The 15,709-nt window shown below is 49.8% G+C and overlaps 1 protein-coding gene across 12 annotated transcripts in view; it reads right to left on the bottom strand.

The window, feature by feature from the left end:
* Positions 1–15,709, bottom strand: part of LOC144731198 (cyclin-dependent kinase 17-like) — a 71,318-nt gene that overhangs the window by 22,191 nt on the left and 33,418 nt on the right. For 6 of the 12 annotated variants that reach the window (XM_078612186.1, XM_078612181.1, XM_078612177.1 and 3 more), the window contains exons 2-5: positions 9,488–9,635; positions 5,150–5,425; positions 1,666–1,799; positions 507–632 (exon numbers count right to left, since the gene is read on the bottom strand). In XM_078612186.1, coding sequence (XP_078468312.1) covers positions 507–632; positions 1,666–1,799; positions 5,150–5,425; positions 9,488–9,626 — 675 coding nt within the window. In that variant the 5' untranslated portion in view covers positions 9,627–9,635. Of the gene's footprint in view, positions 1–506; positions 633–1,665; positions 1,800–5,149; positions 5,426–6,390; positions 6,464–9,487; positions 9,636–10,876; positions 10,988–15,709 lie in introns of those variants that run through there. The other 6 variants (XM_078612185.1, XM_078612183.1, XM_078612178.1 and 3 more) reach the window with 5 other exon arrangements.

Here is a 15,709-nt window from a genome sequence, read left to right as displayed (position 1 = left end):
TGAGCGAGTGGTGGTGTGGATGAGCGAGTAGTGGTGTGTATGAGTGAGTAGTGGTGTGGATGAGCGAGTGGTGGTGTGGATGAGCGAGTAGTGGTGTGTATGAGCGAGTAGTGGTGTGTATGAGCGAGTGGTGGTGTGTATGAGCGAGTAGTGGTGTGTATGAGCGAGTGGTGGTGTGTATGAGCGAGTAGTGGTGTGTATGAGCGAGTGGTGGTGTGTATGAGCGAGTGGTGGTGTGTATGAGCGAGTAGTGGTGTGTATGAGCGAGTGGTGGTGTGTATGAGCGAGTGGTGGTGTGTATGAGTGAGTAGTGGTGTGTATGAGCGAGTAGTGGTGTGTATGAGCGAGTAGTGGTGTGTATGAGCGAGTAGTGGTGTGTATGAGCGAGTGGTGGTGTGTATGAGTGAGTGGTGGTGTGGATGAGCGAGTGGTAATTCGAGTGAGAGCGCCATTGGCTTCTGGACGCGGTTCTGCCGAGCAGAGTGGGGGGGCGGCAGGGCACGCACCAGTGAGGCCCTGCGGAGCCGTCTGCTCAGCGGCTTGTCGAAGGGCGGGCTGTTGAGCTGCATCTTCTCCAGGTATCCCTCGGGAAGCCGAATGTCGGCAGGGAGCGATAACCTCTTGTTGAGATCCTGCAAGAAACGGGCAGAGAAACGGCGATCACCACCACTGGCATTCATCCTCCCCTAGCCCGCACGCACGCCCTACGGGACGCGTGCGAGAAAGGGAGCCTCCGTGTAAACGCACGCATGTGTGCGTCGCCAGGGTGCAACTGCGCACGATCCATTGGTACGTGTGATATGTATACATGTGTAAGTGTGCACTCTTCTGGGGATTTTGGTGTGAGCGTGTGTTCACGCAAATACATATGGGCACGTGGGTAGCTGTTGCGTGTGCGTAGATGTATGGGGCTTTTGTGCAATAATGTGTGCATCTCAATGTGCCTGTTGGGGAGGTGCATTGCTTGTGTGCTGTGTGTCGGTGTGTCGGTGTGTATACGCGTGTTGGTGTGTTTTCGTGTGTTGGTGTGTATATGCGCACGAGTGTGGCAAGCGGTAGCACAGTAGTTAGTGTGCTGTGTGTCCGTGTGTTGGTGTGTATATGCGCACGAGTGCGGCAAGCGGTAGCACAGTAGTTAGTGTGCTGTGTGTCCGTGTGTTGGTGTGTGTATGTGCACGAGTGTGGCAAGCGGTAGCACAGTAGTTGGTGTGCTGTGTGTCCGTGTGTTGGTGTGTATATGTGTGTTGGTGTGTATACGTGTGTTGGTGTGTGTATGTGCACGAGTGTGGCAAGCGGTAGCACAGTAGTTGGTGTGCTGTGCCAAGAACCCAGTGACCCGAGTTTGAGTTTAACTCATGGCCAAAATCGGTGATGAATATCTGAAACCCTCCTGGGCCTCCCCTAGGTCGACTCAGCCATAGTACCTGGTGCGGTGTGTAAACATCAGCACCGGGGAGACAAAGGTAGCCGAGCATGGTGCTGGCCACCCATCCAACCCCTCGTGTGCCGTGCCGGCCTTTCATAGATGCTCGCTGACAGCACTTGCCCCAAAAGTCCACACGTGTTGGTCTGTACGTGTATGCGAGTGTGTGTGTGTGTGTCGGTCCGAGAGGGCAGTCCGCGTCTGGACGAGTGTGCACGCCCACTCGTCCACGCGTCGCTCACCTCCTGCGAGATGCGCCGGTGCGGGTGGTTCCGCATGCGCACGCGCACAGGCGACTGCACTTCGTCCGACGAGGTCCCCGACGCCTGATCGCTCTCCCCGTCCGAGCCCATCTTGAGATTCTCGTGCACAACGCCTGCGCCGCCCGGCAGTGGCGGGGAGGAGAGCGCGCGGTGGGTGAGAGTGAGCAATCGTGTAGGGTGGCAAGGGCGTTACACGGGCAAATTAATGTGAACGTACACATGTATTGCGCTCTATCACCTAACGGAGGGTTTCCGAGTGCAAAGCTGCCCCTGTACAGCACAAGGCGACTCAACACCTGGCACGGCGACGAGACATTCTGCCAGTACGGAGCGATTCATGTTTTTTCTTTATTGTTTTGCAAATTTGAACTGGGATTGAGATTGTTTATATATATATATATGTGTATGTATATATACACAGTTATGGGGGAGGTGGAGTAACCGGCACAACCCAGAGGAAGCCCCACGCACAAAAGGGGGAGAACATGTAAACCCCACACAGAAAAGTGCCAGTCGGAAATCAAATCCAGGGCCTTTTTAGTACCACGAGGCACAAGCGTCACCACTGCACCACCCTGCCCAGGAGTAGAACAGGAAGACGCAGGGGAACAGCGATGCCTTGGCAAACAGGAATTACGGATATCCTTTACGTCTTTCGGTAAAGTCACGTAGATAGGTTAAAATTAATAAAAATAATAAGCATAAAATAAATAAATAAACTACGACGCTTCGATCACAACACAAGCGATGGTCATCAGGAGGAAACCGGGAAAAGCTGCTGAATGCAGATTGTTGCAGAGGGTGTAGTCCCACGGTCATAGACGAAGTGGGCGGGGCTAGTCATGTTAATGTGAGAGATTAGCATGCTAATTTATTATTATTAATTAATTTGCACCTATCTACGGAACTTTACTGAAAGACCCAAAGAATATGAATTCCTGCAGTCACGAAAGCTTTAATCATAATAAACGTTTTTGGGTTAGATCTCGTTATTTATGTGTCGTAACCCTCCACCACCCGACACGGCCAATCAGCAAAAAGTGTCACGTTGACAAAAGACAAATAGTTCTCTACTTCAGCCCACCGGTGTGTTGAAGAGTGAATCCACAACATTTACAGTTTTTGAGTAGTACGACGTTTCGCTGGTAATTACACCCAGCATCATCGGGCAATTCGCCAGCATGGCGAGGCCCTCCACTTGCTCCCGGTCTTAAACAGAGCAGCAGCAGCAGGGTGACGTCATCGTTTAACCCATTCACGTGCAGTGATTTGAGGCGGAGGGGGGTATTGTAATTATATAATAGATTAGTAATCAGTCAATTGTTATGATTAGTAATGAGTTGACGATTAGTAATTAGTTGTAATGTGTATTATTTATTAATTGAACCCAATTACTAATACCATTCAATTGCAGAAATTAAAGGTGGGGGGGGGGGGAGGGTTATTGTTATTATATAATAGATTACTAATTAGTTTTAATTTGTGTTATTCAATAACTTAACTCAATTATTATACCCAAGCAGTTGCGGAGATCAGAGGGGGGCGGAGGGGGGTAGATGGTTATTGTAATTATACACTACGTTAGTAATCGGTTAATTAGTATGTGTTTCCCCTAGAAGGAATTGTCATATGTATTATTAATAATACGCTTCCAAGTGAAGGAGACAAGGGCACACGGACACCCTGGGTTATGGGGACACCTGGGTACATGGAGACACACGTACACACGGCAGGGCGCGGAGGGCAGACTCAAAGACAGGAAGACGCCTCGCACGTGGACACAGCTGATGGCACACAGACTCAGGGACGCGGAGACATGAAGACAAACACACCGGGACGTGGGGAAACCTGCACGAAGAGACACGTGGCGTGACTCATGAGCATGGGTTGGACGTGCTCTCAGATACCGCACTGGCAGAACACACCACTTATAACACTGCCGTGGGTAAAAGGGTTCAAAATGTGCCATCGACCCGGGAGGGATGGTGCGTGAACCCCGGGGAGGTTTGCGAGGGCCCCCACGTTTTGACCGGGAGCCGAGTGCTCTGAATCGAGCGCCACCCAGCAGGACACGAGACAACTAAACCATTGCAAAAACACAGCCTTGCACACAGCGTCCCAACAGCCATCGGCTCTGACGGCACGAATAGAAACCATTTGCTTCTGCGACTTTACCATGACCGACACATGACGACAAAGTCGTTGATCACAAGGGATGAGAGTGACATGTGAAGACAGCACCGTGCACCTTTAAATCACTGATACGTAGTTTGATTATTTTCTGCAGGACCTCCGATAAACACATTGTGCTGCCATTTTCGTCTGAACGCAAAGGCGTTGTCCTTGACAACAGTCAAACCTGTGTGACCTCACAACAGCCAATCACAGCGAGGCGATGAACGCATTGGTTTTCTCTGGCCACTACAATCTCCTCCGCACAAGCCAAACGCTCGTGAATGGAAGTGGCCAAACATCCCAATGTCGGACCTTCCCGAAGCTCCATGAGGCTTCCCTGCATAGAGAGCTTCGTAAGCAGCGGCTGTCTCACGGAGATTGGAGCCGCCCCAGGTGAGCGATGGAGACGACGCTGCCCACTGGAACAGGAAGGCACTGCCCTCAGCGGTGCCAGGCAGTGAGAAGAGGCAGCCAAACGGCACCGCACAGTTTGGAGTAAATCTCCTCGTGTGCTCCAAACAGGCAAACAGGTAATATCGAATAATAGGGTTTTTCCCCTTTATTCTGGCAACAAAACTGAAACCTTTTTACAAGGCATAATGTGTGCATTAACCACAATACTTGTGGTCACAATGCAAACAAAAAACACTTTGATAATATATGCATTGTCCGTGGAACTGATTGGTCCACACCAGTGACGGCTTTCTTTTGAGCCTCGACCCAATTGGTGCTAGACCAGAGGACGCCAAAAGGCGTACACAGCTCAAAGACAATGCACTATCAAGGTAATGAGGGCTCGGGGTAAGCATCTACATCATTAGACCTCGTTTGCCAGCATTTAGACCACAAGTATTGTGGTTAATGCACACATGAGTCCTTGCAAAAAGGTTTCAGTTTTGTTGCCAGAAAAAATGGGAAAAACCCTATTATTATATTTTGGTACTGGCAAAGGAGGTCTAATGAGGTAATATTGAGTAATTACTCTCAATTAGTTTAGAAAATTTCTACAAGTTGGCAAAGCCCCCCGTTGCACGCCTGCTCAGGCACAGAGCAAAAGTGACTCACGAATAACGGGTTCTGGTGGGGGGGAGGCAGGGGTGGTACTAGGGGCCTTCCCAAAATCCCTCTCTGCGCCACGGTTCCTGTGTCCGTGGGGAATTGCTAATGGCTGAGACTCGGAGTACAGAAACAAGGAGGCGTTAGGATCCCGTACGGATCCTCGCAGCCCTACATCCCCCGCAATCCCCTCCGACCGCAATCCCCTCCCCGGCCCGGGCGGCTGAGGCACCGAGGTGATGTCTGCTGACGCTGTTGCTGCCGTCGCCGTTTCCTCCGACAGCGTCGCCAACCCCGGCGCCGCCGCCCCCGTCGCCGCCGCCGCCATCGCCCCTGTGCCGCGGTACGGAGAGGTTGGCCGGCAGCACGGGGCCACCCGTCACGCTGTGAGGCCTCCGTAGGGGCGGCTTGCGCAGGCTGCCCGCGTACTGGTGCAGGAAGGAGTGCATGCTGTGCGAGGCGGGCGGCTTTCCGTTGCGCACCACGGCGTCCGTGCGCGTGCACGTGCCTGTGCGTGCGTGCGCCACGTGGGAGTGCGGTATCGCAGAGTGTGCGTGCGTGCGCCACGTGGGTGTGCGGTATCGCAGAGTGTGCGTGCGAGCGTGCGGGGAGGGGGGGGATGCGTTAAGGACCCCGGCGGCCGTGTGTTCGGACCCCGTTTGTGTTTCAGTGAAGGCCGTCGGTTTACGCGCCGTGCGGTCGACATTCGGTGGATGGCCAATCATGCGTGAAGAGTGAGGGGGGGGGGGTAAGAGGAGATGTGCACGTGATTCGAATGCCCAGAGGGCAAAATGCAGTCAAGCAAAATCGTAAGGGAAAGAATAAACAAATCATAACGTTGGGAGCGAGAGCGATAGCACGCCACGTGCAGCGAGAAGGGTGCACGCAAGCAATGTGGCGGTCGGTGTCGTGCAAAAGAAAGGTGTGGAGATGAAAGTTGCAACAGACGTGTGAACGCTCATCGAGGGCGAGGGGTACAGAAAGTGGTTTGCAAATGCAGACACACACATGTGCAGATACACACACACACATATACAAACATGCATACGCATAGACACGTTCACACAAATGCACACGCAACCACACGCACACAGACATGCGCACACATACACGCAAACAAACAGGCACGCACATATACATGCAAAGATGCAAGCACACGTGCGTACATGTGCACACGTGCGTACATGTGCACACGTGCGTACATGTATACACCCAGAACAGGCAAAGACACACACATACACACACACACGCAGACAGACACACACACACGCAGACACATGCACACGTGCGTACATGTACACGCAGACAAACACACACGCAGACAAACACACACGCAGACAAACACACACAGACACACACACACGCAGACAAACACACACGCAGATACACGCAGACAAACACACACGCAGACAAACACACACACACAGACGCACACGTGCATGCAAACACACGAACCAACCGTGCGGTACGCACGTTGTGTGTCCGGACTCGCCGGGGGCGTCCAGAGACAGAAACGTGGCGTCCGTGCGGTCACAAGCAGCGGGCAGCCACGGTGTTGGAGGGCACGAGGGTGGGCACAGGGAGCGGGAGGGGGGGAGGGGGGTGGAACAGGGAGGCCCACGAGCCAAACGAGGTGGGAAGGACGGACGAGGAGGAAGAAGAGGAGCAAACAGAAGAGAAACAAAAAGACAAAAAAAAGCAACAGCAAAAATTGAAATAAGAATAAATCATAACACAAAAGAGGTTTCTGTGCCGGCGTGCCCGGCTGCTGACAGGCACACACGGGAGCGAGGCGGCAGTCGGATTTTAAAGCGAGTATTCTGGGAGTTTACGCAGCATTCCTCAAACAAGTCCACGTGTCTTCCCCTTCCTTAAACAAACTCCTGGACGGCGCTTTTCTTGTTTGGCTGCCTTCAGACCAGTGGTGGATATTCCTCATTCCCATGCAATCTGTCCCATTAGATAACACTGCCGACATCCCACACAGCGGTATTTGTTTCATTGATCTTGGAGAGATGTTCGCCGAATTGACGACTGCAAGCGAACAGATCGCATTGCCACTGCACAGATTGGTCATGAGTTCAAATCCCAATCGTTGGTCAACTCAGCTCACCATTCCTTTATGGTCGATAAAACGGGTACCACTTTATTGGAAGTCACCAGTAGTCACATCATGGAGATGCTGTTCTCTGTCAAGGGAATGCGGATTTTCCACCGCCGTCTCTGGGTCGCCCCAATGCTCATTCGAGCAGGGAGACAGTTTCACTTGGTAGGCAACGTGGAATAAGATATCGAACTCGCACTACCCCGCCCCGATGTGTGCTCGTCATTACACGTGCCCTGTCGGCAAACCAAGAGCGAGACGCCAGGCAAGGTAGTTCAGGCATAGTCGGAAGCATGACCCCGCCACCAAAGCGGCCAACATTACGTCGAACCTATGCGGGGAAACACTAGTAACCCGAGAGCCAGAAAGAACGAGGGGCAGACTGAACGTGCCACTGCTGCATCGTCGCAGTGCCCTCGTCTCTGCGCTGCACTGCGGCGCGTGCGGGCTTCGTGCACGGCCCTTCCCGCCTCCACCACAGGGAATTGGTCCAAAGCAGTTATTGCCTTAAAGCTTTAGTGACTGCAGGGATTCATCTTCTTGGTTCTTTCGGTAAAGTCATCACGTAGAATGGAAATAATAAAATAATAAAAATAAAACATAATAAAATAATTATCACGACGTTTCGGCCACAACGCAAGCAGCCGTCCTCAGGTGAAGAACAGGTCTGTCGAAAAGACAGAGAAAGACAGACTCTTGTCTTTTCGACAGACCTGTTCTTCACCTGAGGACGGCTGCTTGCGTTGTGGCCGAAACGTCGTGAGAATTATTTTATTATGTTTTATTTTTATTATTTTATTATTTCCATTCTACGTGACTTTACCGAAAGAACCAAGAAGACAGTTATTGCCTCTTACATTGAGCAATAGCGAGCAAATGTAAGCAACATGAAGTGATTGCTTCCATTGACAAGGCAATTGGAAGACACCGCTTACACCGAGTGGCATGTATCGATGTTGAGCTGATGTCCCGTGATAAGCAATATCAACGTGTTGAGTATTGCATTGTGAAAATGTCAATACTACGGTAATACCTTTGTTCATTAAATGCCACGTGATGTTGCTATTATGGTGGCGTTGCCTATAATGAACAATACATTGTCAATATTAAGATGTTGGAAATTGTAACATATTATCCATCTTGCAAAATGGATTGGGATATAGGCAAGAGGACAAAGATCACAATCCCCAAGTCACCAGCAACACTAACGTCCTACGTGAACAACCACATTAACAGCCGGTATTGCCAGTCCTGTCCTTGCTGCTAATGAATACAACACCTGCATGTGCTCTTATCCACCACATTTGCCATCAATAGGTTCACTGTTAAGACGAAATCATTGCAATGACTGTGTTCTGCCAGCAGAGGTCAGCAAACCGTTACCGAATCACGATTTGATAAAACAGCACAGCGCAATACATATACAATTTAAAAATATATTCATTTACATACTTTTGTGAACGTCTCCCCATTACGTTTTGGCTATGTGATTGTTTGACCATACTTTACCGCGGCGGCCAGTGATGTTCAGTAAAGAGTGGCGGTAATGGGGGGGGGGGGGGCTAGGTCTGGTTCAGATATCGCGGGCCATGGATGTGAGCCGTGGGCATAAATCAAACTCAGGTGCTTGCGTACATAGCACACAATGCACTACCAACCGAGCCACCGCTCCGTATCACGAAACACAAAAAACTTCAACCCGAAAAGGGGCTGATCAGGGCAGCCGAGTGACGCGAGTAGGCGGCAGGGCAGTGGCGCGGTGGTAGTAACACTCGTGCCTCAACGCAAGAACAGCACGGGTTCGATTCCAAACTCGAGTGCCTTGCTGTGTGGAGTTTGTATGTTCTCCCCCTGTTCCGCATGGGTTCTCTCCAAATTGAATCCAGGCCCTTATTGCCGAGGAAACAGTGTAACCACTGGGCCACCCTGCCGTGATAATGTTGGTGGTGCGAGTAGCAGTGGTGATAACGCTGGGTGCAGTGGAGACGGTGGCCGAGTTTGCGTTGCTGATGACGATGCTAGTGGTGCTAAAGTTGCTGGAGATTACAGTGGTGGTGCTCGGCTTGCTAGAGATGATGGTGATGAAGGTCGTGTTGGTGCTGGCAGTGCTAGAGATGGTGGTGGTTGTGGTGGTGGAGACAGTGGTGGTGCTGGAGTTGCGAGAGACGATGGCGATGGTGGTGAAGGCAGTTTTATCAGTGACGATGTGTTGTTGCTGGAAGTAGTGGTGGTGGTGGTAATGGGGATGTTGGAGATTGCTGCTGCCGCTGGAGAGAGCGAAGGACGTGTCGGCGGTGGTGCTGCTGGTGAGAGCGAGCGGTGGTGGTCATGGAAGTGGCGGTGGTGCCGACGCCGGAGGGAGTGGAGGCACAGGCTTGGGGGGCTACTGCGGGAAGTAGCGGTGCTAACGGACGTGGTGGTGGTGGTGGTAATAGAGCCGTTGCTGGTGGAGCTGTGGGGCCGCACCCGGGGCGCTACCGTTGTCTTTGATGGTGCCGTCCTCCATGGTCATCTGCTCAGCGAGCTCGGAGAGCGCCTCGTCCACAGGGCGGCCTCCACGCAGCGTCAGCGACAGACGCCGCTTGAGCTTCTTCATGCGATCCATCGCTGGGGTCTACACGCACATCGCACGCATCACACGCGGATGAGACCTATTGGCTCGGTCTCATTTGCAGCATTTTGTTATGTCGGCTAGACGTAGTCACAAACCGCACCTCTCCATAATAAAGGCTCAGTCATTTTGTTATGTAATCTAGCCGTAGTCTCAAGCCGCACCTTACCATAATAATAAAAGTGGGCCGTTCCTGGCCCTTCCCCCCCCCCCCTCAAGCATTATATATACGGAGTGGTATCTCTTGAATTCTCTCATTTACTTGATACAGCTGTCGTGCTGTGAGGGTTCCACCTGAAGGCGGAAGCTTGTGTTGCCTCCGAAACGTCGTGATTTTTCTTTTTCTTTTATTTATTTTACTTTTATTAGTTTTAATTTTTTACCTACGTGACTTTACCGAAAAAACCTAAGAATATGACTCCTTGCAGTCACGAAAGCTTCAAATCTAGAATTATTGCTTAGCCTTGTACAAACACGCACTCATCTACATACCACGGACATCAAGAGCCTCTGCGTAGTGCTATACGTACACACACCAATATATCACGTGATGATGATGAAGGCCTCCACTTAGCTCCACGGACTGTAAGTGCATTTGTTTTTGTCGAGCACCTATTCAGGCCTGCACGGCACACTCGAGGTTGTGTGGCCAGAACCATACTCGGCCACCTGTCTCCCAGGTACGAATGTCGACAGAGTGGACTTATGGGAAGCCCAGGACACGTTGGGCGATCACTGGAACATAATAATGTGAATGGATGAGAATTGAACCCAGGTCAGTGCCGTTGTAGGGCAGGGAATCCCCGTTCCAAACAGCATTATCATAATCTTGAGTTGAAGCTTTCGTGACTGCAGGAATCCATGCTCTTTGGTTCTTTCGGGTAAAGTCACGAAGGAAGAAAAATAAAACAAAATAAAAGAATATATCACGACGTTTCGATACCAACACAAGCGGTCGTCCTCGGGCGGAAACAATTATTGGCAGTTCCACAGCTGGATTATATTTATTTTTCTACCTACGTAGCGTTATCATAAGCCATGATAATTTCACTGCTGGATGAAAACCTCCCCAAGCAGTCACCTATCATGGTCAACAATCTGTCTAGCACCGACACACGAGCCGATTTCAGCACTCCATCTTTGCAGGGGATGGGCCTATCCAGCGAGTTCCATCATTTGGTCGTCATTCCCTCATTATTATTGACCATTATCCCTTGCAACGTCCCCTTCCCAGGCACACTTACATGTATTAACCGGTGTACGCATGTTCCTCTTTCTTATCTCCCAATGTCATTCCGAGCGTGCATTTCGCATGTGCCTCAGTGGCGTTTCAGCTTTTGTCAATGTCTGTGTTTCTGATCCATACCATTCCAGGAAATACACGCCGATTAAACAATATTAAAATACATACGCACATACATGAACACATACACCTACTTGGGCTTGTCTACTCATTAACCAAAGCGCCATCGACTGCCCAGCAAGCAAAACAACTAGGCAAGCTAGTCGAGTTAATGAGCCAGCCAAGCCAGCTGCCCCAATTGTTCACAGCACTATAAAACACATTATTCCTTTTCCATCCCAGTTCTCATTCAAAGGAGACATTACGCAACCGCCCATTCAAAAGCACCGCGCACAATTGGCGGAGTGAGCTAAGCCAAATAAATATATAAAGTGACAAATAGACAGGCACACATATAAATATGTGAGCACATGGCAAGATAAATAGGGCGAGTGGAACGGAGTGCATTGTGCGTGCTTGGCGAAGCGCGTGCAGGCCGTGTCCGGGCTTGTCGGCCTGCGATGAAGCCGTGTGAGATGGAGCCATGCGCGCCGCTGCGTGTGTGTTTATAGCCACGAGGCGGTGCACACACGTGAAAGCTCACGAGAGAAGAAGAGAGCCATTAGCCGTGAAGCGGCACACGCGGCTACACTTGATCAGCCGCCCTCCCGCCAACAACACTCGCTCGCCACGATTCACAACCACACACCGACTCGCTACAATAAGTAGTCATCTACCCACGCACTACAACACACAGCAAACACCACTCACTATAAGTCATCCACTCACTCACTACAACACACAGTCAAACACCACTCACTATAAGTCATCCACCCACGCACTACAACACACAGCAAACACCACTCACTATAAGTCATCCACTCACTCACTACAACACACAGTCAAACACCACTCACTATAAGTCATCCACCCACTCACTACAACACACAGTCAAACACCACTCACTATAAGTCATCCACCCACTCACTACAACACACAGTCAAACACCACTCACTATAAGTCATCCACCCACTCACTACAACAACACACGACTCACTACAATAAACAGCCACCCACTGCAACACACGGTCACACACTCACTACACACACACACTGATAATTATCAAAGACAAGGCTAATGAAGCAAGTGCCGTTAGCGAGGACCTAATAAGGCATGCACAAACACAGGTGGTGGTGGTGTGGACAGCACCACGCCCTGCCACCTTTGTCTTCCCAGTGCTGATGTTTACATACTGCACCAGGTAATAATTCAAGGCAGAGTAGACCCAGGGCAAGCCCAGGACCAGTTTAGATATCGCTCACGAGGTTCGGAATTTGCCAGCACTAATTACAAACTGAAAAGGTGTGAAACCCTGTCAAAACAAACTATTCATGATTTACAAGCGTATGCTGAACTTGTGGAATACAATTCATGACGATTATATTAAAAAATATATCAATGATGAGTAATGTAACATGTTTAATTCAGTGTAAACAAATTCCCTAACTCAATGCCTTGTTAAACAACAGAATGCAATCGCTCCGCTTGAATGTGAAGCTAAGATGACGGTGCCATCGTCTTTGGCACTGGTGAGTAGACCGCCCATCGGCCGACCACTCACCGTTATTCCGTGGGTTTACCCAGGAAAGCCTCGTGATTCTGTTTCAGGAGGGTACTGCAAAGTTTTCAAAATACGGCAAATTTTTATGATGACACTGGCACACAACGGCCTACTCGCGCGCCGTGGAACCTTTAATGTCTACTGTGAAGCAGACGGTGCATGGTAGTAGTTGTAATATTCTGGTCGGCACACACCGCAGTGATAACCAGGATGGCTGCTGGACTCGAACCGCGAATCTCTGCAAAAAGCGGCAAACGCGCTTCCGCCAGGACGTCACCGCGCTTGAGTTCGTACTGGTTCAACAGCTTGAGATTAAATCATGGCTGGGTGCGTGCTCGGATTACAGCACAGAAGTTTGCTTTTTGAACTTTATTCCACCGCTTTGTTAGAAAAAAGAGACATGAAGTTGCAGTGTAGCTGTTTGTCAAATGAGCTGTATGGCACAGGAAGGATTCAAGTCTAAGGTAAGGCTTAACTTATAGGCAATGTTTATTGGGTCAGAACGAGCCAAAAGATTACACTGGTTCACAAAAAAACATTATTTTCTGGCCTGGACTTTTGCAGCTGTTCTAGACTAATTTCAGGGTGCTGATTCCAAATCTGATCTCAGATTTGCTCCATCACATCTAATTTTTATGCTATCGGCATACCCCATTTTCATTAATTTTACCCGAAATTAACTCTGTCACTTATGATTGCAAGTTGTTGCGAGTCATTGACTGTTTTAGTGTTAAAATATGGTGCTGTATTTTTAAGATAGTGTGTTTATAATATCATTTTATGTAGATATCCACATTTATTTAATATTTTTCTTCTGCAGTTTTTATTGGAAATGCAATGATATCTCAAAAACCTGATGTGATAGACAAAAACTGATGCCAGATTTGGAATCAGAACCCCAAAATTACCTTATGACCATTGGAATACCTTGTGCCAGAAAAAGTGTGTTGACCAGTGTTATTCACACAGGACCACGTTTCCTAAGGGAGGGGGGTGGGGAGGCTAAGTGATGAGGCACCCCGAGCAAGAACGCGCGCGTGGCAGGCACGGTGCTTCCCGGCGAGCCGCTACCGTTAGCGATCACCCTCGTTCTGAAGCGCTCTCCACAACCTCCCGTAAATTAGTCCGCGGCGACAGCAGCTGCCTCGCACATTTAAACCAAGGGTTGCACGATCGATAAGCATTAGCGACAAGCGGGGGGTCTCTCTGGGCCAATGGCTAATTGACATAGAGCCCATAGCAAACATCAAGTGTGCACCAGGAAGCAATGTGTCGTCCCTTATTGCAAAGCTGGACGCATTTGAGTTGGGTCCCCTTTCATGTCAAGTGGCCAGGTGGCTCACGATGGCCGTGTTGGTATCGCCTTGAATCCGGGACGCAGCTGAACGCGAGGACACTGCGTGATCGAGTGTGGCGAGACGGAGGCCTCGGCCTGTTCAGAGCTATACGCAGAGGCCGGTGGCAGCGGGTTGGAGCGCTTGTGCCAAGCTGAACTTGATTATTAAAATAAAATAAATCACGACGTTTCGGGCGCAACACAAGAACCAAAGAATATGGATTCCTGCAGTCACGAAAGCTTCGAATCAAGATTGTATCATTAAAAGCAACATAACGTGGATATTAATGATGAAAATTTGATAAAAGCGAAAAAGAAGTACGCAAAAAGGGCATGGAAGATGCATGCTTGGGAATGCGTTGAGACAAATAAACAGGACCATGTGGATGAGAGAACATACACAAGTTAAACACATCATCCTGGCTTAATAAAAGTAACTGGGTTTGAGCAGACACACGGGTAGAAAGGATGTCCAGTGGTCAAGACTAATGCCTCAGTGGAAGCCAAGGTAGGTAACACGCCAGACAGCACATTCAGCATGGAGATGGAACAATGAGATCAGCTCATTTGCAGGTGTTGTGTATATTGTTACGTCACAAGACCATGCCAGATGGCGGCGACTTGGGGCGGCCTCCATCCAGCAGTGGATTGACCATGGTTAAGGAAGATTATATTAAACGTGGGTTTTGGCTTTAAGGACAATCTCACTCAATAACAGTTTGGTACTCTTTTTTTCATCATCATATCAATCCTGAAATCTGCTAAAAACTGTCCATTGATCTTTAAAAACCCAGCTAGAGGCCAGAGCGCCGTCAAGACGGAATTCAACTCCCCCTCCACGTACTGGGCTCCACAGACCAACACACAGCGAGTCCCAGCAAGCACTGAGCTGCGCTCCCAGCATGCACCGCACTGGGCTGCAGAGACAAACACAGAGCAGCTCCCAGCATGCACCGTGTGTTGCGACAAAGCCGGGGTCACGGGGGGAGGTTCCGGGACGAGGTCACAGGGCGAGGTCACGGGGCGAGGTCACGGGCCCCCACCTGGCGAGTGGAGGCGAGGGGGCTCCAGTGTGGCTGTGTGGCCACGAGAGGGCGCTACGGCAGTGTGCCTGAAAGTTACGGATGTGTAACTTTCAATTAATTAACAAAGTTCCAAACTCATTGACAAAACATCGTTGAACAGATGACGGCGCACAACTCAAAGACAGCGCACTATCAGAGTAATGAGGGCTCGGGGTAAGCATTGAGGCCTCCTTTGCCAGAACCAAAATATAATAATAGGGTGTTTCCCCTTTTTGCTGGCAACAAAACTGAAACCTTTTTACAAGGAATCATGTTTATATTAACCACAATACCTGCGGTCAGAATGCAAACAAAAAACACTCTGATAATGTATGCATTGTCCTTGAAATTGATTATTTTGGTACTGGCAAAGGAGGCCTCGTGATGTGAATGCTTACCCCGAGCTTTTAGCGTCATCTGGTCGTGCACGTTTGAGACGAGGCTCAAAAGAAAGCTGTCTCTGGTGTGGACCAATCAATTTCAAGGACAATGCATACATTATCAGTGTGTGTTTTTGTTTGTATTCTGACCGTAGGCATTTGTGGTTAATGCAAACATGATTCCTTGTAAAAAGGTTTCAGTTTTGTTGCCAGAAAAAAGGGGAAAAAACTATTATCGTTGAACAGCTTAGTTGTTTGTGGGGTCGCAAATATCCTCCACACTGCGTTGTATTAACCAAAGAAATGCTAAGCACCGTCTGCTTCACGGGGGATATTCAAGATCCTGAGATGTATTTCGCAAGAGTTGGAAGTCGTGTGCTGGCGTCACGGTCT

Source organism: Lampetra planeri, chromosome 38 (genome assembly GCF_965212315.1).
Source record: "Lampetra planeri chromosome 38, kcLamPlan1.2.h2, whole genome shotgun sequence".
NCBI lineage: Eukaryota > Metazoa > Chordata > Hyperoartia > Petromyzontiformes > Petromyzontidae > Lampetra > Lampetra planeri.
This window is presented reverse-complemented; position numbering and strand designations above follow the sequence as displayed.